Raw genomic sequence first — 27,831 nt, 5'->3', positions numbered from 1 at the left:
TTGATAAATACTGTTGATTGAATAAGTGAATAATACATTGAATATGAATATTACTGTACATGAATAGGTGAGACAATAAACACACTGTACATAGACAACATTTTTCAACTTTACATTGTCCGTAGCAGCTCACTATACATTCACCTGCCGTCTTTCTCACATACAAACATCAGAGAGAAAAGCAAACACACATGAACTCTGATGGACCACAGGCGTTTTTAGACACAAGGGAGGGAATTCAGAGTTGAAGTGCACCTGTTGTTGCTGTTTTCTGCATGCATGAACTGCCTCTTGTGAAGCCCATTTATGCCACATGAGGTGTAAGGTGCTTTGGTAAATCATACTTATTATTTAAAAAGGAAAAACATTAAGTCCTATTTATGAGATGAAAAGTCAAAATCATGTCCTAAAAAGTCAAAATTCTAATATCAATCTGAAAAAAAGAAAAGAAAAAAAAAGTTATAACTAAATGAAACTGACAAAAGCTATAATTAGGACAAAACTGTCATACTTTTTACATTTATCTCATTATTATGACTACAGTGTACCATATTTTTTTCAGTCATAATTCCATTTTTTTTTTTTTTGCCAATTTCAACTTTTGATCTGAAATATGGAAGTATGACTTCCTGAAATGATTATGACTATATCTCACAATTACGACTTTTTATGTCAAAATGATTTATCTCATAAAATTAAACTGTTTTCAACTGTCATCTCAAAAATTCGACGTCAAATATGACTCAAATGTCTCATAATTTGGGCTTTTTATGTCAAAATTCTATCTCATAATTATGATATATTTATTATAAATATGACTTTTTATGTCATGATTATGATTTACCAAAGCATTCCCCCCCCATGTGTTTTAGCTCCAGTTTCAAAAAGGAACAACATCTGTACTGCCATGTTTAACAGAAAATGTACACAAGCATCTCTTGAAATGAAAATAAAATGACATTTAACTGCAGTGTCTGGCTGTTAATTGCGGCAGGCAAACATCGGTAGGTTGTTTAAATAATTCACACTCCATAATGAGCCTAATTTGCATATGCATAAAGTAGGTATGTTTGCACTGAAAATAATGACAGTGACGTTATCGCCTGGTTAAGCAGGACTGCAGGTGGTTAAGGAATGTGATGCAGGTTTCGCACCGAAATACTGCAGATGAATTCGCCCCTCGATGTATCTTAGAAAAAAGTTCAGAACAAGCCGCTTCATCAGTCAGCATCTTCTAGGTTTCCTTAAACACAGGTTTCGTGTTGTTCCAAAGTAGAAAAAATCCCCAAAAACACTACTACACAAAAACATTTGTTTCAATAAATGTTAAAGCCAAATGAGGTACCACTGAAGGGCTCTTTTGCCTTGTCTTGTTTTTTAGAAACACTAATCTCAATGTGTTCAACAACGTCCTTACATAACGACTTGTGCCTCAGGACTTACAAATTAAACTCATCCTTCATTTTTACCACCATAATTAGCATCGGGAGTGGATGGAATACAAACACTTACGAGTCATTACTCAGAGAGCTATTTGTTTAAGCCGACATGATTTTTGGATGTAATTTCCCAAGCTGATTGTTTTTGGAGGCAGGCCAGCACGAGAGAATGAAGCACTCGTGGAATGAGCGATCCAAGACCACACAAGAGATAAAATCACTCGGATTTATCTCACAACGGCTCTGATCTGAAAATCGGCTAAAATGATCTGTAAATTTCCTTTATTCCGATGTGCGCTCGCTTTGCTCTCTGTCCTGCAGAGATGCACATTTCGGCTTCAATGCATCTTTGCAGAATTACACACACTCTCTCACACACACACACACACACACGCACAATTCAGTGAACATAAAATATCACACTCGTTCTTGGTTTTCACAACACTTAGCATACACTGACAAAATGTGCATTTGGAATTAATACAGATATATTTACAAATATATAAAACCACCCAATGTGGACATAAAACGACACTGGAATGGAGGAGGCCAACATCTTATAAAGGTCTATGAGACCTACGAAAGAACTTGGAGTGAGTACCCCACTCCCACGACCACAGTATTTACAAAACACATTTCCAAATCCTCCTCTGAATTCCGCTCTAAACCAAACATGGTGTATGGGAACCTCAGATGCTGATACGTTATGACAACTATGATTTTTTTTGCCGCATGTCACTACAAGCAGGTCATGTCATCTCCGTTCAGGCTTGCGGACTAAATATCAACACTGGAAATGGATGGAAACACCTTTGACTATATAAACACCTACGCTGACGAATCTGTAATGGCGACACGAGGAGGTGTTACTGAGGGATACAGTGACCTCTCTCATGTGAGTTTTCAAGTATTATCAGGAGCATAAACGCAAATAAAAAAGCCTTGTGTGTATACTCTTACCCATAGATTTTCGCTATGCTAACAGCTAACAGCTAATCGTTTATCGAGGGACTTTTTGAATGACACTGTTTATAAGGGTTTTATATCAACAAGTACTTATAATCATAACACCCTCTTTCTCAATGAAGAGCGGCCGAAATATTTACGTCAGCTTTAACGCATTTAAAGAAAGGAACAACAGATTCCTGCTGGGATCGAAGTTTGTATCCATATATCAAGTCCTGGTCTGAATCCAGACTCAAACTTGGATTGAGTGTCTGATTCCAATATCCCAACTGAAGTACAGATTGTTAGTTTGATGGGTAATGTGTGGGTTGAATGTACATACGAATGCTTTGTAACGTACTGCAGCAAGATTTCTCTTCGAGGACTTGAGGTTTTTGGTTGGTGGCCAGGAATTGCTATTGATTCTTGAAACAGATTCTGGCTGCCCGTCCGCACTTCAGTCCAGTAATCTTTATCTTTCCGTATGGCTAGTTGTGAATTTAGCCTTTAGAGACTCTGTCTCCCAGCGCCTTGCTCTGCAGTTCTGGCATTATTAGCTGAACAAATTGCTTAAATACAGAGGAACAGTTTCAGCCGCAGTTCTAGCTCTTTGAGTAGTTTCTGAATATATGTTTCACGGCCAAGCTGGGAAAGTTCCCAAAAACGTTTTTTTTTAACAAGATGTAGTTCAGATGAACCCAAAATCAAGAAATGAACTGTCAGACTTATGGAGATTCTGTATTTTTGTTCTTATATCTCAGATCGTATGTTCAGTCCTGCTTATTCTCCATCAGTTGTTTATTTCTGAGTTTGGATAATGTTTGTATACTTTATGAATCCATCCAGTATAGAAGGCCACGTTCACAAAAATGGCTGGTCGGTTGTGTCGGGCACATCCTCTGCCGTTTATGCTCACGCCAACAATTACTTTACTGTTACTCTCTTGGCATACTAGAGGGCCGCCATAGTCCTTCTGTGAGAGTGGAAAAAAGGACTAAAATTAATATTTAGAAATACATCTAAAGTTTAACAAAAGTAAAAGTTCAACCAAAACCTTTATAATTTGATTCAGTTCAACAAAATAATAATAAAAAGGTGGCATTTGTCTCAATATGTCAGTGATTTAAATAAGTAGCCGTTTACATAAAGAACCATTCAAAAGTTTGAGGTATGATTTAAATTTTTTATTTTTTTTATGTCTCACGAAAACTTTATTTATTTGATCAAAAATGTTTTCTATTTGAATATATTTTAAAATGTAATATATAAAAAAGTATTTCTGTAATGACAAAACTGAATTTTCAGGATCATTACTCCAGTCTTCAGTGTCACATGATTCTTCAGAAATCATTCTAGTATGATGATTGGCTGCTCAATAAACATTTATTGTTATAACTGACATTTTGCTGCCTATTATTTTTGTATAAAACCAAGATTCTTTTTTTTCTTTTGTCCAGGGTTGTTTAATTAAAAGAACATTCAAAAGAATCATGTTAATTCTGAATAGGTTTTTTATTTTATTTTATTAAAATACTCTACTGGCAGTGAAATGAAAACTATTCATTACTGACCCCAAACTTCTGAATGGTAGCTCATTCTGCAGAGAGTAAATCTAGTGAATAAACTCACCTCACACACTCCTTCATCCCTTCTGCCACCAGCACACAGTTTTGAACTGGTGATCGGAATAGTACCTTTGTGAAGCTCCTGGCATCGTTCATTGCTCACTATGGGCAGATTTACCCATTTCAACGTTCCCTCATGTCCAGTGCCTGAGAAAGCCATAAAATACTTTATTAGAGACTATATTTGGCACATTTGCTTGAATGTGAACTCATATTTGTGTGCCTTCCCTCCTTCCCTCCTGCTTTCACACTGTTACGCTATGTAATTCCAAACCGCAAAAAGCTTCCAAAATGCTTTCATCTCCAACATGAATTATTTTGGAAGCTGTTTATAAATGTTGCCTCACAGCAGAGTTAGAACTTTTTTTGCACTCATGTTTTAAATATTTGTAGCTTTTTTGTTGCTTTTGGTATTTTTTTTTTCCCTAAGCCCTGGTTAATTTTCAACCCTGTCCCCATTTATAAAATATATTCAAATGCTGTTCTTTAGTCCGAACCCAGATTTGGGTAATGCATTTTTGTTAATAAAACAAACCAAACTTTATGGTCATTTGAAGCCACTGGGAGGTTGTTGTATTAGACTGGAAGCAAGGCAGCAATGTTGTGTGCCTGTAAAGCAGTCAGGTGTTGGGGAGTCTCTGATGACTGAACCCACCTTTGGTCTCACCCCAGCCGTACACGGAGCATATGGTGTTCTCCTGAATGCTGCAGTCTGCCACAGGCAGCTGAATGACTCTCACATGCTCTCTTGGGAGCGCAGGCCTGTGAGAAAGAAGATCATGTCATCATCAACAAAGGAATAAGATCAGACATGGAATAAATTAATAATATACACATTTATTTATCGTCAGGTCTTACTGAGTCAGTCGGAGAAGAGCGAGACTTGAGCCTTCCGGGCCACAGATCACATGCGAGATTCTCCTCTCCTGTTTGTGGAAGTCATTGTCACCCGACTCATTCAAATGGGATATACCAAGCCAAACTCTGTATTCTGATAGGTCAGGCACACTGCGGTGAAAAAGCATTTCATAAAAATATGGTTTCAAGTTTTGGGCATAAATATTGTATAATGTATGAATGTATGCATGTATTTATTTAGCCCAATAATTAAGTTTTTTTATAACCATTGTCTTCTCTTTTTGTACTCCTCCTCTACTGTGCCTTAAAAACTCTCACGTCAACAGCCTTTATGAATGTGCATTGAGATATAGCTTATTTATTCTATTTTTTATGACTATCTTCTAATCTTTCTCTGATGCTTAAAATGATACAGAACTGTTGTCTTTTTAAACTTTCCTGCCAACAGCGTTTTATAATGAGGTGCATTAAATTTACTAGCAAACTGAATGTTTACAAGTCCAAAATAGGTTTTCAGCCCCTTTGCAATGAAAAAGCTCAGAGTAGGCAATTATTGTAGCATTGATTTTATACATTTTTGAGTAGGAAGGATGTTACTGTATGTTTTCGTAGGAAAATGAATCTTCTTATCTCAAAAGTTCAAGCTCAATTTGATCCCTCATGACATGACCTCTTTAATATAAATTATTTTTGTGGATATGTTGATATATGGATGTTTCATGCTATAAGATGCATCATGTTCTAAAAGCATCCGCAGCTTTGATTTGTTGGGTTACATGCACAGGACAAATCATGAAAGCTTGCGGATCATTGACCCTGTGACCCTGAGAATCCAGAGGTCACGGCCAGGGCACGACGGTGACTGTGCAGCAAGGATGGAGATAATTACCATGACGAGAAGCACTGTCTGTCTGTCAGCACCCACTCCTCCCTGACCAGAGATCCTCCGCACCAGTGAGTGCTCCTGAAGAGACCGAGAGACATGAGACATTGACGCATCTCCAACATGACTCTCTCACATTATAAAACATAACAGCGCAGGGCTTTACTTCTGAGGAGCTGTCCCAACTTCATGGATCACTGCAATTTTTTTTTGGGGGGGGGGGGGGGATTTTACAGACAATCTCCCTGCCATGGACTTATTAGGAAAACAGATTATGTGTATACTTCTTGCTTGATATAAATAAAGTGGATACAAAGATTTGGGAAAAACAAACACCCTGTAAAATTACTGTAACTTCCTTTAAATACATTGGCAACACTTAATAGTATCACCTGTTAATAAGTCAGTAACATATACCTTTTAGTAGTTCGGTGGAGGATGAGTTGCATGCTAACATTTTTTATTTAAGAGGTTAGAGGTTTATAAAAAAAAAAAAAAAAAAAAGAAATAAAAAAGTGATACTTATTAGTGCACTATTTTTATTTATATATTTGTTTGGCTGTTTTTTTAATAATGCCATATCAGCAGCAAATTATATTTACAGTATTTTCCGGACTATAAGTCACACTTTTTTTCATAGTTTGGCTGGTCCTGCGACTTATAGTTAGGTGCAACTTTTTTATCAAAATGAATTTGAAATGAACCAAGAGAAATTAACTGAGACCTGAACCAAGAGAAAACATTGCCGTCTACAGCCGCGAGAGGGCGCTCTATGCTGCCAGAGTTGCTGCTCAGTGCTCCTGTAGTCTACCCCTGAAAACATAGAGCGCCCTCCCGTGGCTGTAGACGGTAATGTTTTCTCTTGGTTCTTGTGTCTAAACAAATGCGACGTATAGTCCAGTGCGACTTATATATGTTTTTTTTCTCGTCATGATATATTTTTGGGCTGATGCGATTTATAGTCCGAAAAATAGGTACATGGCAATTTCAAGAGTAGTAGATATAATAAAATAATCATGATAAGAGAAAAACTTCAGTGAATAAAGACAATTATATACTAGGGGTGTAAGGGGTGCTCCGATCATGATCGGCCGATTGTTATGCGCATCTCATCAGTAAAGCCGGTTCTCTAATCAGCGGTTAATTCCAAGAATACTAAGCTTCCAAGCTGTTACTACACAGAGCCGTTGTTAACTGAGAAGATGCGCCAATAAATGCTGAAAATGAACGTGGATTTGCGCATCTTCTCAGTTACCAACGGCTCTGTGTAGTAAATCACGCACCTGATGGAATTAACCGCTGATTAGAGAACCGGCTTTACTGACGAGATGCGCATTAACAATCAGCGGATCGTGATCGGATCACCCATATAGGGATGTGACAAGACACTTATCCCACGAGACGAGATGAGTCACGAGGTGAGATTTTCAATGGTGAAATATATAGGAAAAAATACTCTTTTATTCAACTGAAAAACACAAAATGCAAAAAATGTAGGTGCATTTTGAAATCAACTTATGAAATTAAACTTCTATTTTAATAAATGATATGCAGCAATAAAGAACATGTAAACTAGAGCTGCAAGATTCTGGATAAATTGAGAATCATGTTTATATAATATATATATATAGGCCTTTAAATTGGAGATCACGATTCTCTCAATATTAGAAAATAAATAAATAAAAAAAGTGGAAAATTAAACAAAATAACATAATTTACTAGTGGTTTTGATAAATTGTTCATTGCCTTTAAAAAAAAATATTCATTTGAAAAAAAACAAAATTAAATCATGGAGTCAGTGTCTCAATTCATAAAGACCTGTTTCTCAATTAGAATCTGTTAAATGAACGATTCAATGACAAAAACTTTTTTTAAACGGCAGTAGGAAGAGGATATTGCATTACAATACATACACGTGTTAAGATACTTAAGTTTTGATCACTACTCTGATATATAATTAGTGTTTAAAACCATAATCTAAACTTTAACCCCAATCCTTCTGTTATCTAAATGTCTGTAACACAGAAATAATGATGTGTGGTTGAAAAGACTGTTTGTGTTGCTCTCTCTGGATCACCTGCAGCATGAATGATTAATTAACAAAATGTGCTTCTCACGCTCCACTGCCACTCGTGATGTGAAACAGTCATAATAGACATAGCTGAATCGTTGTCATTCAGGAATAAGATCGCATGGGTGTTTGAATCAAGATCGCCATCTTTAAACAATTAATCTTGCAGCTCTTATGTAAACTGCTAATTGTTTTGCTAGGATTATCGTCTCGTGCCATGAAATCTCGTCACATCCCTATTATATGCCATAATTTAACAATATTTTTCTTAAAACAATACAAAAAAAAGCCCTTTCGGTTTGATATATTTACTAAAATAATACTAAAATGTTTAATAAACAAATAATATATAATGAAAAGTAGTAGTAGTAATAATAATAATAATAATAATACATATATAAAAAAATGCCAATTAATGAAATTTCTGTTTTAAAACCATTGATTAATATTATTTAAAAGCAGGACTTTCCTTATAAATATGCATTATAGTCAATGAAGTCTTACAAAAATGACATACTGGTAGTTCATTCTTTTTTCTTCATCTTTCAATAATTACTCATGGGTAAGTCTTGAAGTACCGATTCTTAGTGCACCACAAATAATGTTTGTTAATAATGCTATTATTTATCAATGTTACCTACATTTTTTGCGAGTGGCTTACCCTCTCTGTATGCTGACCATCCAGCTGCCTTCTTCAATCCGGACAGGCCCACCACCGACGATTCTCACCTGCTTGTGAACAAAACATGAGGTCTTTGTACCCACATCTGAAAACAGATCGAAAAAAGACAAAATTAAGGGTGACACACAAGTTTATCAGAATACAGAAAAACACACGAATGCACAAACGTGTTTTTGAAACAATCGTTCTTAGGTAATCTGAAGCGAAAGAATCTCAGTTGGAAAACTGCACAGTTTAACTATACATGAAATAAGTGATTACCTTTTTGTGGCAGAATTTTATGTGAGGGCTCACCTAAAAAGAAAGGAAAAACAAAGGAACTTATTTTTGTTCTAAGCAATGAATAGGCATGAGAAATTAAAAAAAGATGTGGTCACCAGTGATGGCTGTTTAGAGTATAATTTGAGTGAAAGTGTGTGTGAGGTCTTTAGCATAGGACTAGTCTTGGTCCAGCATGTGGGACCAGTTAGACCCGCCCAGCACTGAAGTTTAACTTGTACATGCAAGTGTGTGTGAGACAGAGGGAGTGCTGAGTGCTGACAGTCTAAGCCACCTGGACTTTACACTCTTTAATTAAACTGAAACCTCTGTGGAAAGTGTGTGCATGTGTGTGTGAGTGATTGATGTGCGTATGTAGATTCGTAACACATGGCCTACATGCTGAACACAAGCCTGCGGTGTCAATGATGAGAGTATAAGTCAACAGGGAAGCATATGTGGGTACATAATGGTCAAATATATGGGTTTTTTATACAGAAAAAAATGCATGTATCAGCTAAGACACAAACTGATCAAAAGTGATAGTAAATACATTTATAATTTAAAACAAATATATATATATATATATATATATATATATATATATATATATATATATATATATATATATATATATATATATATATATATATATATATATTCAATTCTATTCATCAAATAATTATGTTTCTTAAGCATCAAATCAGCATATTAAAATGATTTCTGAAGACAGTGATGACTGGAATGCAGCTTTGCCACCACATGAATAAATTGTATTTTAAAATATATTCAAATAGAAAACAATTGGGTTAGTTGTCTAACCGATTGAGACATTTGTGATTTCAATTCACAATTTAGTTCTAAATTAATTGTTCAGCTGCATTTTAGACTCAAACTGTTTCAACTAATTTAATACAAATAACAAGTTTAAACAAATATGAACATAATAAATCTACTTATTTGCACATTTACAACGGTTGGTAGTCACAAATGAAGTGTCTTGGAAAAGTGTTTAATTAAAAAAATATCTAAAATATATATATTAATTATATTTAGTAGCCTTTCACACTTTTTATAGTTACTTTTTTATACTTCTATATTCTGCTCTAACTAGACACTTCTGGTTATTGTATGGTAACAGTTCATTCTAAATTAATAAAATACAGAATTTGTATCTATTTTAGGAATTATCTTTTTAGCATTTAACTATTTTGCTTTTAGTGGTTTACTTTACCCCCATACTCAGCTTGTGTTAGACTCTTCATGTTTCACGTAGCATTTTTCGTGAACCTAAAGGTCTCAATCAGGTTGTATTGTTAGCACAGACAGCATGCTGTTCACTCACAGGGTTTGAGAGAGCAGTAGTCCCAGGGGATGGATGAGCTGTTGGTATAACACCATGGTCCGTGTTTGTCCTTGTCCGGGTTTCTGCAGAAGTTCCCCGCCTGTTCAGCCATCAGCAAGTCCACATATCTTTCATTACTGAGAACAAAAACAAATCTCATCATTACAACACAGAAAATGTGCAGCTTTAATAGCAGAGTGCTATGAATGAAAATTAACTTATTAATATAAACATTCAAATTAGGTGTATCATTCAGGCAAATCCAGGGTCGTTTAACACTAATCAAACAGTTTATCCAGTGTCTGTAACAAAATAATAAATCCATAAATCTAAATCCATTTAAGAAAAGAATCCAAAGAAACAGCTTCTTCTCATAAGCCCCAGATGTGTGCAGCTCTTCTCAGGAGGCAAGGTGAAGTATTTAGCTTGTGCATTACTCATGACATGTTTCCCCAAGCTTTTCCACATTATCACTCAGATTCAGGAAGATGTAGAGATGCTACGATTCTCCAAAAAGTTCACCAGAGACCAAAAGTGCTGCAATGAAGAGCACATGCATGACACAGATGATTTTCTTGCCGTGCTACTCTAGGGTTCATACAAAGTAAACAATCTTTTCCTAATGCCTGTCTGACAGTGACCTTTGAACCCGGACATAGTGGCTCACAGGCTGTGGGCCAAATAAAGGAGCTGATTGGCTTTGATGTGTTCATGGAGGAGGGTTAGGGCGAGGAAAAGGGTAAGAAGGTGGCTCTTAAGAATCCTGTTCCAGCTGGGTTGGCCTGTCTGTAATTTTTAAGGAATTGAGTCACTCCAACTGCTCCATGTTTACCATCAATTAGATCTCTCCAGAAACGTGGTCCTGCACTTAAACGTGTTTTTCTTCCTCAGAAAACCACGAGGGTCTTATTTTCTCAACAAAGACAAACTCGACCTGACAATCCCTGAGCTCTGCATCAATGAGCTGCCGGGGTTCTGGAAAGGTCGACCTTTGACCTGGAACTTGTTCATAAAAAAGGGAAGTTATTTAACGCCACACATCTCAGGGTGAGTGTGGATGGCAGAAACAACACAGGCCTTTTGCGGAAACAATTGTTTGTCTCCTCTGAGACTTACACATGTGCTCATTGATAATGTGCCAATGCACATTAAACACAGGCAAAACCATAACGTAAAACTGTTAATGCATATTTGATAGCTCCATATGCTTACACATATACAAACACTTTCTGTGCTTGACCATTGAACCTAACCAAAGCAGCACAAAGGCATCATGAGATTGCCCTTGAGATCCTGCATAGCAAGATGTGGACCTAGTTTGGTTTCCATAGAAACTGAGTGAATGTCCATGACTGAATCTATGCACTGTACCACTATAAATGATGGTTCTGCTTAATACTAGATTATGGAAAATTCATAGAGAAAACTATGTATCTGCCCATACTGAATGACTATGAACAATCAATTTCTTATCTGTAAATATGAGCATGTTATTTATTCAGTTTAAAGCTGAAGTGATAAAAAAAAAAAAAACTCTCAAATTAATATGCAGATACATTTATTTTGAAGTCTAGACACGGATGGCCAACTCTCACCTTTCACTGTGATCATTCCATGGAGCACAAGGGATGCCAGAGCGTGTTTTAGATCGTTTTCCATTGTATTTGTCACCAATGCCTGTATAACACTCTGAAACAACACAGCCAAACAAAAAGCATTACATCTTCAAACTAAAGCAGATATTAGAAAGTGGGTGTGCAATAATAGTAAAACGGAACATAAAATTTCCTCAACCAGCTGCTAGTAATTCATATTTTTTAATATACTATTACTTATTTAAAAAAATTAAATTGTAGTTTTAGTAAGTTTGTTATGCTCTTCTGTTGTTTTTATTATAATTATTATAATTATATATATATGCCGAGGTCTTAATTTGATTTTTAAATTCTTTTATTTTATTTTAATTTACTTTATTTTATTTTTATTAGTAACATGCCAACGTTTTTTTTTTTTTTTCTGTTGTTTTAGTCCACGGCAGAAGGCTATTTTCATGGCAAAAAGAAAAAGAAAAATTAAAAAAAGGTAAATACATTTAAAATGAAAGAAGTAATAAACAAATAGGCTAAACCAATTACACACAAAAAATAAAACCTACAGTATATAAGACTTTTTAGGTGCACTTTTGATAAAAAAAATGTATTGTGCCAAAGTTTAATTTCAAATTTTCGAAACCTACTAAGCCCACTAATATGCTTGGTAACCTCTGAATATATGCATAAAGTAAAAGATAAATGCAATGCAACATGATTAAATATAGATGTTTTAATGATTCCAATTAAAGCTTTGCTTTTAATCAATGCTGTTATCCTAAATGCCTCAAAATTATTATCAAACTCTGCAAGTCAAAGTGCTTAAAGAAACACAGCAGGTTTGTGGAAACATACTGCTTATGGAAACACAGCAGGGCTCCCAGCGCACAACAATAGTTGAACGATCATCCCAGTGGCCTCAATTGGAACACCGGCTAAATCGATCTTAACATCAGCGCTTGTGCGAGTCCTTCTATGAAGCGTCTCCTGGGCCCTGCCAGTCACATGAAGCTGTCAGCAGTGATTAATGCTTGACTCATGCTGTCTCATTCCCACACCACAGATCCTGCTCCCTGCACATGTTTCAAAGAGCCCCCATTAGTGGCCATAGAGATCGGACTACAGGGACCACCATATACCGATGCCAAGACAGCCAAGAAAGAGCAAATGAAAGAGAGAGAAAGGGAGGGAGAAAGTGCTACGACATTCTTGAGCAAAATGAAAATAAATTATATAGATATTATGTCTTGCTGGGGAGGATTAATAAGAACAAAGGCAAAGATGTTTTTTTGAGGGTCGTTTTGATATGCAAAGAAGGCACTACTTCAAAAGTTATAGCCTTCTTATTTTACCCAGCCAGAGGGACACAATTGGAAGAACGCCAGCGATAACATCATGGAAAACAAGATCAAGCTAGTAGATTATAAACATGTTTCTGAAAAGCAAATAAGTGTTTATGGTTACTGTCTCGCCTGGCGTACTGGAATTTTCACTCTTGCATAACTCACAGGACTGAAATACACATCTAGGCAGAGGTCAGACATGTCATAGTACTTCAGGAGCAATTCATGGGTTAAATGTCTCCGGTCAAGGGCACGGTGACAATGACTGGCTTGAAATACTCTACCAATAAGCTACAGCAGCCATGCTCCTTTTACAACATGAGTGATATTAAAAAAAAAAAAAAAAAACAGTATGCAACAGTAACAACAAACTTAATATAATAAATATGAGGCAAATGCACTATAAATGACTCTTACCTTCATGTTCAGGTGGTGCAAAACCACAGCGAGGAATGTTGGAGCAGAATGCCACAGGTACATAGGGGTCAGTCGTAAAGCACCATGGGAGAGGACTACCATCAGGATTCCTACAGTAGTTCTCCCGGAGATCCCTGCAGTGTAGATGCTTACATTTAATCGTATAAACACACATCACACATGTTAGTGTTACAGAGCAAAATGCTGAACAGACTGAGCTTGATCTTAAAAACTACAGGTTTGATGACATGTAATATTCAGGTTAGATTTTTCTGTGACAGAAAAGAATCAGCATACGAGGTGATTGTGTATTTTTTCAAAATATATCATAAGTGGTTAAATATATAAAACAATTTTGAATTGTATTTGTATTTACGTTGGTAATGGATATATGTATTGGTCTGTATTGGATATTTTATTTTGCATGTTCATCTTAAAATTGAGTTTAAATATAATGTTTATGTTTTTTTTCTCTCTATTCTATATTTAAACAACATGGAATAAACTGTATCAATTGTGTTTAAATCATGTTTAATATCAGCCATTTATTAGTTTTCTGTCATAATAAAAAAATAATAATAATACATCCGCTTTCCACGATCAACCTAATTTCTTATATTCTAACAGAATATTCTAACAGAAAGAAATGTTGGTGTATGATGAAGGTCAATAAAAAGAACATCAAAGTTTTTCTGTACATGTGCACGAATCAAGTCTAAGTCCAGTCGACACATATTGCAACTGTACATGAATACTTAATGCATATGTTGCAGGAGCATTTTCTTACTTGCAATGGTAATTCTGTGGAGTATAAGAGTGTCGATGGGGAAACTGCGCATCCCATCTCTGACAGGTCACTCCCTCGGGGGTGATGCCAACCGTTCCACGATAACCCTCTCCACGTCCACGGAAACAAGTTGTTGTGTTGTCAGTGTCCCCACCGTTGTCTGAATCTGAGTAAATAGTGAAAAACATAAACAGAAAGACAAAGGGAGTGAGAGAATGAAGCATAATATCACTCCTTAGGCATGATGAACGCTGAATCATAGATTCACCATTAACTGTAAGACCGCACTGCCTGAGGGAGGAATAACAACAGCTTTATCCTGCTTAACAGAGAGAAATGCTTCCTGAATGAGTCAAAGCAGGCACTAAGTCTGTGACAAATGCTGAAACAGTAGCCTACAGAGCTTTTTTAGGGTCAAACGTAAGCGTTTTATGAGTGCACAACAGATATATATTGTTTTTGCCCATGCATCTCATTGCAATAAATTACGCTCATTGGAGACACAGTTATTATGTTTACCTCCAATAAACTGATAGTGCTTCAGTCTGCTAATAATGAGGCTGGCAGTATGGGTATTTAGGCCAAGTCCTGCTAATAAAACCTGAAGTCAAACTCTCAAATGCATCCAATACACTGATAATATGAATAGTTGTACAGTGGATTTTATCCTAGCTAACAAAAAAAAAAAAATTTTAAGAACATTTTGATAAAGTTCCAATGAAGTTATGAAAACATTATTTCTAAATGTTTCATTTCTGAAACTTTTATTCATAACTTAGAGAGAACCTTAACAGAACATTAGCCAAAGTCCAGACAACATTCTCTGTTAGCTAGGATTATATTCATACAATGTTTGGTTAGCATTTTTTGCTGCGTTAAGGCAGTGGAGCGTAGCATCATGAAGACAAATGCGAAGGTCAAGCAATTGGAAACAATGAGGCACTTTGTTTACTGCAGCGCACGCACTGTATATTTTTAAGAGCGTGTTTAGGTTTATGGAGGATCAAATAGTCTTGTTAAGGACAACGTTCCTTCTGCTAGTGGATGAAAGCCATGTCTTGTAAAAGCAGATGCACCTATGGTGATTTCCATAGGTGGGACGCGTGAGACATAGATAGGTAAAGTCTGTTTTGCTGCTTATTGAGATGCCGAGGTGTTTGAAAAAAAGCTGTGTTCTGCCAAACAGCGAAGAGTGTGGCGAAAAGTTCTTACCATTACGGTGATCTTTGAGTATCCATCCCAGGGTTTTGCTCAAAGTTACAACTTGCACTTGCCAAGTAGCAAATGCGACCCCCGTTGCTCAGTCTAGAACGGTGAAGAGCGTGAGTGTCGGACGCCTGAGTTTATACTACATTTCCCACTTGAACCAACATGCCGTCGCCTCACTAATGAAAATAAACGAACGCAGCGCGGGGGTGGGGTCATTATAATAATAGCATTTTGGGCACTTGTAAGCTTGTGTGTTTGAGTGACTTAACCCACATGCGTTTTGTCTTTAGTATGGAAGGTTTACATAGCACTTGAAACTCAAGCACATTTCTCTTGTGCAGATAAGCCAATGCTCTACTGCGCTGATGAGGAAAAATAAACACAGAGGCACGTTACCATAAAGATGGGGCAAGAGCGAGGAAAGAGAAAGAGAGGACAGAGAGTTTTATAAGTGGACCCTCCTCTTTCTCTTCTCCCGGTTACAAACAACATTCCTGTGAGGGTCCCAAACGAGAGGGGAGCCTTTGCTACAGGAAGAGGAAGTTGTAAATTTGGCAAACTCTGTCTCTTTTAATTCAATTTTTCCCTGGCTTCTTTTTGTTCTTCTCTCTGTCTCTTCATCTTACATATAAGACACAGACTCGCACACTCACCACACTGTTTGATGTTACAGTATTCCCATGGAGTGCTTGGATCGGTGGTGAAACACCAGGGTCTCTGGCGCCCGTCTGGGTTCCTGCAGTAGTTGTCCTTTAGACCTTTATCGGGGTACCTGTCATAGGAGGGGCAAAATGAACACGCTTAACACACCACATATCAACTATCCCAGTTCTGCGGAAGCTTTGATTTATAGGCAGGATAAAATTCTAATAACCTCCAGAAAACACGTTACATGCTTTCTGCTACTGGTACAACAGGACCTTTTAGGCAAAGCGCACAAAACAGAAGCCAATTGCTCTGCACAAATGCAAAGTCTCATAGTTATACAGCGATCAAAAGTGACAGAATGTTATGTACATTTATGATGTTACAAAATATTTATTTTCAGTGAATGCTGTTCTTTTAAACTTTCTGTTCACCAAAAAATCATGAGCACTTAATCAGCATATTAGAAAGGTTTCTGAAAGATCATGTGACACTGAAGACTGGAGTAATGACTGCTGAAAATTCAGCTTTGTCATCATAGGAATACTGTATATTACACTTACATATATTAAAACAGAATACAGTTATTTTTGTACAAATATTTCACAATATCACAAAAATAAATGTAGCCTTGCAGGGGACTTCTTTACATCAAATATTCAACAGTAGTGTATATTGGCTGACACTTATATTAATACATTTATATATATATATATATATATATATATATATATAACTTAGTCAATTTGAAATGAATATCTGATTGATTAAAATAGTAATGTTGTATTTACAATACAAACTGACACTTTTTGTGGCAGACTTGTCATGAAAGGAAAAAGAGCTTCTGTCTTGTTATGTTCAATGGGTTTTCATAGTTGCTTGCACTTCTGAAAAATAATAATAAAAAAGACTGGGTTCACACAAAGCAGTCATTTGATTTAGTGATTTATATCAAACGGGGGCATGACACAGTTCCCATGAGGTCAAGTGGAAAAAAATCTATTGATTTTTCAAATATTTTAAAAAGTTGCTCACAAATGCCATCCCGGATTAGGCCCGGATCATTTACCCTGAATGCAATCTGACATTTAAAAAAAAAAAGAAAACACTTTGATTATTTAGAGACTCTTGAGGGAGAGTATTCAAACAAACTGACATTTATTTCAAGATTAATGATATTGTTGTTTCCCAGAAATAGGAAAGATGTAACTGGGTCACTGGGAATGTCATGCAAAATGAAAATTCCATTTACTGAATGGAAAGTGCATGTACATCAGGTAACAATGTGGTCAACTATTTCAGTTGTTATTTTCCTCAAAATACTTGTGTAATTGCGTAAATATGTGCAAGGAAATTTAGAACTTTTTTTGTCCAATATGAACATGGTCCAAACAGATGATAGTTTTCCAAAACAAAGTGCAATTTTTCATATCTGCTGTTGGCCATCACTTTAAGATGCCTGCTCAAATTGTGGTTTCAGACAGATTAAAGCATAGCTGAGTTGTTTTTTTCACAATTAACATTAAATGACATGAGGCCAATGATCCACTCATGACCCCAGCTTTAATAACTTTCATCACTTAGAAAAGTAACAGCACACCTTTTTGCAACAAGCCACATGATCTGAGATATGATCAATAGTATCCAACAGGTGAACAAGAGATTTGCATTTTTGTAAGTATGCCAAATTGGCCAAGCCTCTCATATTGACTGAAAATCCGGACCTGAAGTTTTTCTGATGTTCGATGTTGTCCCTTACTGTTAGCATTTTTCTGGTGGGTCTCATACCTTTTAGGATGGAAAAGGTGTTTATGTGGTTCCTCAAGGTCCCAGCGCTGGCATTCCCGACCGCTCTTGGTGTGGTCCATTGGTCCACGGTAACTTTCTCCATTACACGTCATGCATTCCACTATGGATAAGGAACATGCCTGGTAAGAATGTTAATCAGGACGAGGCCCAAAAGATTCCAGCTGAGCAACATTACCATGCACGTAGAGGATGACTCAACAGGGTTCAACCGTTAAACGGTTAGAAGATTGTAACTGTGGCAGAATGCTGGTAGTAAATTAGTGCACATATTTGATACGCATAGGCTAATCACTAACGATTAATGACTGCAGGGATTGCAATCGCATTTTTCAAGAAGACAAGCAATTACGGAGCCACATGTGACCCCTAGATATTCTAAAAATAAATAATCTTCCGCTTCAATTTACTAGGCAGACGTACCACCCATTAGGCCTTACTTTTGACCCCAAATGTATGTTGCAGCTCCTACCAAATTTCATACGATTTTCATACAGAGGTTAAAGCAACATGCAATTATTACAGTACTTAGTAAAGAGCTTAGTCACTGTAGGATCAAACCAAATATCACAGCAGATGGAGGTCACCTCAGCTAGAATCATCTCTCTAAATACTGTTATTAGTTGTACAGTACACAGAGTATAAGGAGCAGACTGCTGTTGTAGAAACAGATTTTAATGTCAGCCACTCTCATGAAAGCATGATTTTACTTCCTTGTCTTTGTGCGTGTTTCTGATTATGGGAGATTAATTTATTAGCAGACCCTCCCAGCTTTATTTCACCATGCAACTCTTAGAATAGACAAGAGTCTCTCTTTGTTGGCCTGATTGCTATCTCTTCAGAAACCCCCTTTATGCATACGACTCAATGTGATGTCCTATTAACGAAAATCCCCAGTCACCCGAACAATCAAGCGCTTTCATTCTTCTTCAATAGATAAAGCACTGAATCTAATAAATTAGCAATTGATATGGAAAAGGTGTTTTAAAAGGCTTAAAATCAATGGAAACTTTAGGGCTCGTATTTAACATTCCTCAATTCAACAGAAAATAGATATCACAAGTGATGTTTTAACATCACAATTGTTTCTCCAAAACAGTATATTGAGAATAAATGGAGACTTTTGAAATCTCCTTATACAGAATTTTCACCACACTGTTTTGTGATTTTCAATGATTTTCAAATTTCAGTAAATCTTCTCATAAAGACCAAATTATCTTTATAGAATTCACATTAATTTCATAGCTCCATATTCTTAAAGTACATGCTATCAACTATTGAGTGACCAAAAAGGATTTTTTTTTTTTTAAAGCCAATGCCTTACCTTGGAAAGCAGGGGGCCTGATAGCCGATAAATATTGTTTTTTTTTTTTGTTTGTTTGTTTTTTTTTTTTTTTTTTGATTAATTTGAAATCATTTGACAATGGATTAAAAAATGAATGTGTAAAATAAATATACTTATGCTTTAGATGACAAAGTATTTTTCACAAATAAATGAATATTTTATAAAAATATAATTAAAAAGGAAGTAAAGACTGTAACCAACAGGGCACTCAATATTCAGGGAAGTCTGTGTCCATTGTGAATCATATTTTTTTTTTAAAGCCAAGCTAACATTCATTGTACAGTACATACAGCACACAGTGAAAATGACATGAATATGACAGCGGGCAAATACATAAAGCGCAGCTCACGAATTAAAAGTTTAAAGCATTCAATTCACACAGACCAACCGTTACACAGAGAACACGTGATCATGCTGGATTAATTCAAGATCTTACAGTTGGATTTCACTAAGTTTGCAAGGTTTCTGAAATGAATGCCGATATTTGAAAATTGCCAATATCGGTCGACCACTACTATCAACAGTTTGGTTTATTGCAAAAATCTGAAAAAGTTAACACAAAAAACATAACTGAAAGCTGAATAATGATAATTCTGAACATTAAAATACAAAAAGTAGCTGGTCTTGAACTCACCCTCTGAGCATTGTGGGATGCTGCAGTCCTGGTGGCGTATTTTAGGGTCTGTGGTAAAGCACCAAGGACCTGTTGTGGTGTTGTCTGGATTACGACATAAATTCTCCTGTAGATCTCTGTGCTTGTGCCTCTGGGGTAAGAAACTAAAAGAGTGAAAAGAAAAACATGAAACAGAAGTGATGTTTATAAATCATAACCAAACAAAATTGCTCTAAATTTCTGGAACAACATACAATTAATCTTTGACACATTACTTGACATTTTAAGCTGCAGAGTAAGGGTCAATTTTCTTTTATTGATGTTAAAAATCCTTTGCAATTATTAGCTGTTTACTACAGTAGCATCCAATACTACAACTGAACTAAGAATCATTTACAAAGAATATTACTGGATGTCACAGGACATAGTTTTGACTTCCACCCAAGTACAACAGGAGATCTCAATAATTTATATTTACATTAATGAGAGTGGCATGACTAACAATATCTTCTAAATAATAATGCAGCTGGTATTGTTGCATCTTAATTTTTTTCTTTTTTTCTTTTTACTAAAAAAAAGAAAAAGTACAAAGGTTGAGTCTTAAAAAAACTAATGAATGTAGGTAAATAATGATTTTGGCAAGCGAACGGGGAAGTGTAAAGCCTTTGGTCAGAGAAGGTCAAAAACTACACAGTCCTTGAGTCAGACTACACTCATTATGAGCATTGATGCTTTAATAGCATTGTACTTTGGCTATTTAAACGTTATAAAAGCAGTATCACACAAAAACAAATGTTTTTGACTCCCAGTGCCATTGTACGACTACACAGTTCTTTCTTCCAATAAACCATTTATTCCGAAATGCAACGCTTTTAAAATAAATGTTATATTTTATAAATGTTATAAAATGTAATAGAATTAAAAAAGTTTTAATACAATAAATAAAATAGTTCAAAAACTATTTTACCCTTGACATGCAAATATTTGTAAAACAATTAATCATTGCCTTAAGCCAAACGGTAATTATCTTTTGTGTAGTTGCCTTTGGCATTCACAACACAAATCAACCAAGTTCATGAAGATTGATGAATAAAAATAAAAATGCAATCTGTGACAAATTAGCTGACCTACAGGCCTGTGCGGTATTTCAAAATGTTAAGGTCCATTGGTTTTTTGAGCCGATAAAACATGCCTGTGATGTTTCAGAGGCAAGCATATCAAAAGCTGGCTTTAAATCTGCACTGATGTCTATTAGAGAGATAAAAAGAGTTGAAGGGGAAAGAGGAAAGAGAGAGAGTGAAATATCTAGAGAGGGAAAGTTGGTATTATGGGTTCAAGGTCACTGTAAGGTAATCACATTTTCAGAATAATAAAAAAAAAATGCATAAAACTTTTGTACATGTTTAAAAACAGGCCAGATAGAGCAGATCTATTGTAATTACTTGCAGTACAGGAAGTAAATCGAAAGCACCATGTGGTGTCCCTAATGAATTCCCGTAGCCGTAATGAACTCAAAGACGAGTTCTCCATTAGGAATCTTATCTTAGCTTTGTGCTGCTTTCTGTCAAACTCCCACTTATGGAAAAACCCTCAAAGCCTCTAAACATGACATCTGTTCCAGGCTCCATATGGTTTCTTGATGTTTATTCTTTTATGTTAATGTATACAAACATTTATATTTTGGGTAAACCTTCAATACATTATTAATGCATTGACATAATTGTAAACAAAGGCCTATTTTGGCAATGCAAGAACAGAAGTAATTGATTGAAAATGTACTGGTCGCTCATTGGTGTTCCTGCCATTGACCTAATTGTCTCCGTCGGTGCTCCACTTCGGAGAATCGTCGAGTTGCACTTACTGTCACGCTTACTGTAGAGCGAGAACCCTCTAACGAATCAAAGCCAGTGAGACAGCACGCATTAAACTGCGCATTCATCATCATTAGAAACTAATGGAGATTTTCACGACTCATATATTCTGTTTTGCCATTAGCTATCTAATAGCGTAATCTGTACATAAATAAATATACTAAATCATACCAAATATATGTTGATATCTATCTACACACCACAATACTTTTGATAGCCACAGAAATGCACATAGAGGGTAATTGAGTTTAATTGCCTGTAGAGAGAGACAAAACCAAGAATGGGAAATGAAGAGGTGAGTAAATATGAACACACTTACTTGTGTTCATGCGGCGTTTTGGAATTCCAGAGTTGGCACTGGACTCCACTCCTGGTCACCGATCTCTTTCCTTTGTAATTGAGTCCATTGCCAATTATGCATTCTCTCATGAAGTCTGAAGGATAATAATAGAAACACCTTAGGTAATGCAATCTTTATGTGCAACAATCGTTTTCTGAAACCAAAAATCTCACCAAATTGATTTTTTGTAATATACTAAACTTTCAAGACAAACCATGCACTCCTATACCTTCCTGTAATTTCTATAATCATATAGTCAAGACTACAGAAATCAGAGCATGTGATGTCAAGTGCTGAGAAACATTTGATAAATGTCAAGCCTTAAGAATGTCAAGTGTTTTAGACTTCAGAAAATTTGCAGTACTCTTAGAAACAGAAGGGACAAACAGTGGGGTATTTACTTCCAGTGACTTGCGTAACTCATTTTGCTGTGTCACCCTCATCCTTTTTGTGGATAGATAGAACGGGTATGTGTATGCATGAGTGTGTCATCATCACATGGACACTGATCTCACATTTATTCACACTGAAACTTAATTGCTCCTTAATAGTCCAATTCTTGGCTACGGTTTGAGAACAGATCTTCATATTATGAAACCCATCAGTGGCAGATCATAATCTATCTATCTATCTATCTATCTATCTATCTATCTATCTATCTATCTATCTATCTATCTATCTATCTATCTATCTATCTATCTATCTATCTATCTATCTATATATCTATCTATCTATCTATCTAGCATTAAAGTAACTCAGATATTGTCTTGTTAATTAAAAAGTAATGTGTTACTTTATTAGTTACTTAAAAAAATTATCTGATAACATAACTCGCATTACTTGTAATGTGTCACCCCCAACACTGTTAATAAGATTGTAAATGGTGTCATAGTTTTCAAACCTGGTATAGAAAAAGAGTGGTGCTTGAATTAAAAAAAAAAAAAAAATTGTAAGCTTTTAATATTTGCTTAAGAGGGTCATATGGTTCGATTTCAATTTGTTTCTGCCCAAATGTTCCCGCAAAGAAATAAAGCAAAACTTTTATTCTTGCTGTAGTATTGTTGTTGCCGCCGCATCCACAGACGCTGTGTTTCGTTGTGAAAGTGAAACTACTTTGTTTGGCCTTCCAAAAGAGTATGATATCCACTTCGTCATGCCTAAAGCTGATCCGTGCTGGTCGCTGAGGAAATACATCAACTTCGCGCAGTGGATCGCCAGATCGGCTTTCACCGTGGACGCTTTTTGGAAGACTGTTTCCTGAACCTGCAGAGTAGCCAACAATGGGTCTGTGCTCAAAGGCTGTTCTATAAAGTGGAGTGATTCCAACTTTGCAAGGAGAGTCTGGCACTTCTGACCCACAGCCTGTAAGTACATTTTTTATATTAAAAGAATTTGCCACTGATGATTCAAATGTGAGTTTTAAGCAGTATAGAGTAGCGCTTGTTGTTTGTCATTTCTCTAATTACAAATGCAGACATGGTTTTATGTTAACGCAGCACGATACGCAACACAATGCGTAAAAACAAAGTATAAGTCATCATAATCAGTAATTATGTCCCCACTTGATGCAAAAAATGGCTCGTTTGTAATGGGTTTTGTTGGATGTGTCATTGTGTCGGGAGACTGCATTACAATACGTTAAGGACCATAACATTTCTGTCACATGCTTGAGGTATTCAGCCAATCACAATGCACTGGATAGCTGGCCAATCAGCATACACCTCGCTTTTTAGAACAATGACCTTTGTAAAAATCAAAGCGTTTCAGAAAGGCGGGGCATAAAGTAGCAACAATAATGTACATTATGTGGAAAATCTTGTATTTTTGTACCTTTCTTCTCATATAGGTCGAAGTTGAAGTCATTCTCCATGCGGACACCAATGGTGAGGCTGTCGTAGGAGAATAAATGACACTTTGTAGTTTTCTGATCAAAGTTGAATGCTCTGTAAAGATATATGGCACATGATAATCCTATTAAATTAAGTAAAGCAAATAAAAACAAAAGGATGGTGACAAAAATATTTAATGTCATGATTTAATGTCATCAGTAGATAGTATTCCCATGTAAAGCAAAGCATAAGCTATCGTTGTCAGATTTTAGTATTTTGAAGTCAGGTGATGCCTCCAAAAATAAAATTAAAAATTAAAACATTGCAAGAGCTAAGGATTAAATGTCATGCAACCTCATGCAAATTCTATCTACTAGGAGCTACGTTTTCTTTCTATGCAGAAGTAACCAGAGGTCATCGACCTGAAACATCAAAATAGGAAATACTTGGACTGCTGATTTTCGATTTCCACTGGTGAAAGAGATTCCAGCTGCTTCCTCTCACACTCTGTTGTAGACCATTCGCTAATCCAATTCTATTTAAAAGCAGCCAGTTTCCAAGAGCAAACTGGGGGTTTACTTCTTTTATTTAGACACACTTCAGGCTGTTTAGGATTACGTGTAAGGTGGAGTGTCTTTGTGGTTTAACCTCTGTACCTGCAGGTGAACTGGAGATTCCTGTTGCGGCTACAGCGACGTGCACACTTTCCCACACTCATTTTGCGGGTTTTGGAAATGTAGGACACATCAGGGGGTGTGACCAAGCGCACGGCATCAGTTTTCTGGTAGTCTTGTAGGGCATGCCTCTTAGTTTCTGCCACACAGAACACACGTGTTAGGATGGGCAGAATCTCTAGTCGAATCCAAACATGTGTTTCATGACAGATGGTACATAATTTTCTTCCTCTTAATCAGTAAAGGCTGATGATAAGCCTCATAGGAGAGAATATAAAACAGAATATTAAATATGGAGCAATAAAAGGAACTAAGATGATGAAATTGTATTTCAACAACCTGCTTAGATCATAATGAGGATGTGCAAAACTACACAATTTCATAATAAACTTAACAGCTGGATGCCTAGATAACCAGCCTATGTTAAAGAATGAATATTTTATCATTTTATCATTTAATCATTCTCATGTCGCTTTAAAGCTGTATGCATTTCTTTCTTCTCCTGATCACAGGAGATATTTTCAAGAACGTTTCATGACTTTCCTTGTGTAAACAGAAAATAAACACATATTTTCCGAATATCCTCTTTTGAGTTACTTAGAAGAAGAACGTCATAGAGATTTGGACAGACATGATGATGAGTAAATGATGAAAATCTTCATTTTAGGGTGAACTATCATTTTTAGGAAACACTCTGTCATTAGGTGGAATCAACTCCACAAGGCCCTGGTCAAACTAAACCTTTAGTCAGTTTTACCAGGCTGTTGAATGTTATCATGACACAAATCTCAGTTATTTAAAACTGCATCTATCTTTAAATGCAACTCAGCTAAAACATCACACTTACAAAGATCCTAGTTGCCCCAAAACCTACTAGTAAGGTCACGAATTGACAAGTCAGTTAAAGGTTGGGTAGAATACTTGAAACAAAAGAAATCTGGCTTTGATCCTAGTGTGCGACACCAAACCTTCTCAATTCACCATCCAAGCACATCCATGTCATGAGAACTATCTGTCAAGCACATGGACGGAAAGCTCACATGATATAAGCCTTTTTATCCTAACATATGCAAAATTCACATTTAGCTAGGTTTTCTGAACATCTACATGACTCTGTATCGTTGAACAAAGGATTTTTACTCCCCATTATACAGAATATATACTCTAAAATCAATAAAAACTGAACTGATCTAAACGTTGCGCAAGCAATAGGCCACATTGATCCTTCAATGTCACAGATGTACTGCAGATTAGAAACATAATGACTAAACACAGAATAATTAATAGGATCTGCGCAATAAAGCGGTTCTGATTTCAAAAGAAAGAGTTTCAGAGTGCCACACGCCAATACTTCATCTCTCCCTTCAGCTCCATGCACACTGTCGTGACTCATTTATCCAGATGTTTTGCGAAGAAACAGCCCACTCACCATGAATGTCAACAACTGTGGAGTTTTCCGCAGTGAAACGTAATACAATGTTTGGGAACTGTGATGCTTTTGATACATGTGTAATTTGAGTCATGAACTTCTATTTGTTGGCATATTCAATGTATTTCAATAGTTTTAAAATAGATTTTAAAAAAAATAACAATACTAATTTAAGAGATTAATAATGATGGAAAATAATAGTGTTTAATCTGAGGATAAATTGTATGTAAAACAATCCTTAAGAGTATAGTTAGCACTGGTCTTCAAATTTGATTGGCTGAGGGACGTTCCAATAGTGCTGATATATATTACAGTCCAGCAACATGTTTAAGGTTTGCATCACTCTGCAGATCACAGTATTAGTGAAAAAACAAGACAAGACAACAGGCCATATTTTATAAGAAACATAAAAGAAACATTAAAGGCGAACAATTTTATAGATTATTTTGAGGCATTTCAGAGTTACAAAAAAAAAAGGAAAAGAAAAAGGAATGATAAAAAAGAGGGTGGGGCTTTATTTTAGCACACCTCCTCACCATCTCTAGGTCACAACAGACTGAAGATATGGAAGTAAGTTGGAAGTATGTTGGAAGTAAGTTGTTAAAGATGTCCAGCCCAAGCCGTCAATCTGACATCATCAGAAAAGGAATGCCATTTTAAAATGTGAAGCAAATGTCTGATTTTGACTAGAAATTATGAGTACTTTAATATATATATATATATATATATATATATATATATATATATATATATATATATATATTATTATTATTATTATTAAATTGCATGGATGATTTGTTCACCACAAGACTAGTAAGGTGCACTAACAATGTAAAACAGTTAATTTTAATTTAATTCATACTTTAACTATCCTATGAATACACTGTGCATTCACAGTGATAATGCTGTAAAAATATCATGTTTGCTTAAACTTATAGTAATATTATCCACAATTATGAAATAATTTGTAAATAATCAATCTGTAGCTTAAAAGTAAACAGTGATTTTTAAGAAGTAAGCACATGAAATAACACATTTTATGAATAACAATGTTGCATTTAAAACCTATTGATACACCCAAAAATTAGACAGAAGGTTGCATCAATAGTATATTAGGCTGTTGTTTATTTGTCCATTACAAGGTGGACATTTATCTCAGACTCAGCCCTAATTTATTAAAATGTTTCTATGTGTAAATATAAGTAAACAAACAAAAAACAAACAAACAAACAAAAAAGATACTTATTAGTTAATTTTTCTAATCCCACAGGCACCATTAGTAATGACCCAAAAATAGCATCAGGTAAACTCGCGCAGAGATAGAGCTTATCTCCAGAACACTGTTATAAAAAAAAAAAAAATTAACCATGGTAACCACAGATTATTACACATTTAAAACACATTTACTACAGTTATTGTTATAACTGTAAAACATGAAACAGTTATTAAGGTAAAACATGAACATGATACATGATACAAAATAAGAAGATACTGAGGAAAAACAAAACTTACCTGAGTAAACCAAAACGGCCACACAGAGCAAAATTTTGTAAATCCACATGTTGTTTTGGATAGTTTTACGTGACCCCCAAAAATAAAAATGAGACGTCAGAAGTCTTGGCGTTTTCACGCTTTGACTGAGACTACTTGTAAGACTGAAGTATGACAGCAGCGCGGTTGTAACGGTGCTCGAGCGGACAGTGAGCAAGCGCGCGATGGACTGACTGAAGATGAGCGCGAGCTGAGAGACTACCTCACGCGCTCCCTCCCCTTTCTCTCAGCCCATTTAAAGTCGCCCTGCCACTGTCCATTCCGCCTCATAATATTA

The 27,831-nt window shown here is 35.8% G+C and overlaps 1 protein-coding gene across 1 annotated transcript; it reads right to left on the bottom strand.

Annotated features, from left to right (window-relative positions):
* Nucleotides 1-27,790, bottom strand: LOC127933779 (hepatocyte growth factor). Its single transcript, XM_052530740.1, has 18 exons — nt 27,516-27,790; nt 24,557-24,713; nt 23,902-24,014; nt 22,051-22,165; nt 19,882-20,024; nt 17,885-18,005; nt 16,105-16,223; nt 14,243-14,408; nt 13,456-13,589; nt 11,702-11,795; nt 10,107-10,243; nt 8,765-8,797; nt 8,483-8,588; nt 5,757-5,831; nt 4,868-5,017; nt 4,665-4,771; nt 4,014-4,156; nt 1-3,357 (listed from the first exon to the last, which is right to left on the bottom strand). The coding sequence occupies exons 1-18, from the start codon at nt 27,562-27,564 to the stop codon at nt 3,175-3,177; spliced, it is 2,145 nt and encodes a 714-aa protein (XP_052386700.1). The 5' UTR covers nt 27,565-27,790; the 3' UTR covers nt 1-3,174.
* Between the last annotated feature and the right edge of the window lie 41 nt (nt 27,791-27,831).

This window comes from Carassius gibelio, chromosome A18, assembly GCF_023724105.1.
Source record: "Carassius gibelio isolate Cgi1373 ecotype wild population from Czech Republic chromosome A18, carGib1.2-hapl.c, whole genome shotgun sequence".
Lineage (NCBI taxonomy): Eukaryota > Metazoa > Chordata > Actinopteri > Cypriniformes > Cyprinidae > Carassius > Carassius gibelio.
This window is presented reverse-complemented; position numbering and strand designations above follow the sequence as displayed.

Coding starts and splice junctions, on each gene's coding strand:
- LOC127933779 (XM_052530740.1), bottom strand. CDS start 27,564: ATGTGGATTTACAAAATTTTGCTCTGTGTGGCCGTTTTGGTTTACTCA. Junction 8,798..10,106: donor CTACTGCTCTCTCAAACCCT/GTGAGTGAACAG, acceptor CTTTCTTTTTAG/GTGAGCCCTCACATAAAATT. Junction 4,157..4,664: donor CGGCTGGGGTGAGACCAAAG/GTGGGTTCAGTC, acceptor TGGCTTTCTCAG/GCACTGGACATGAGGGAACG.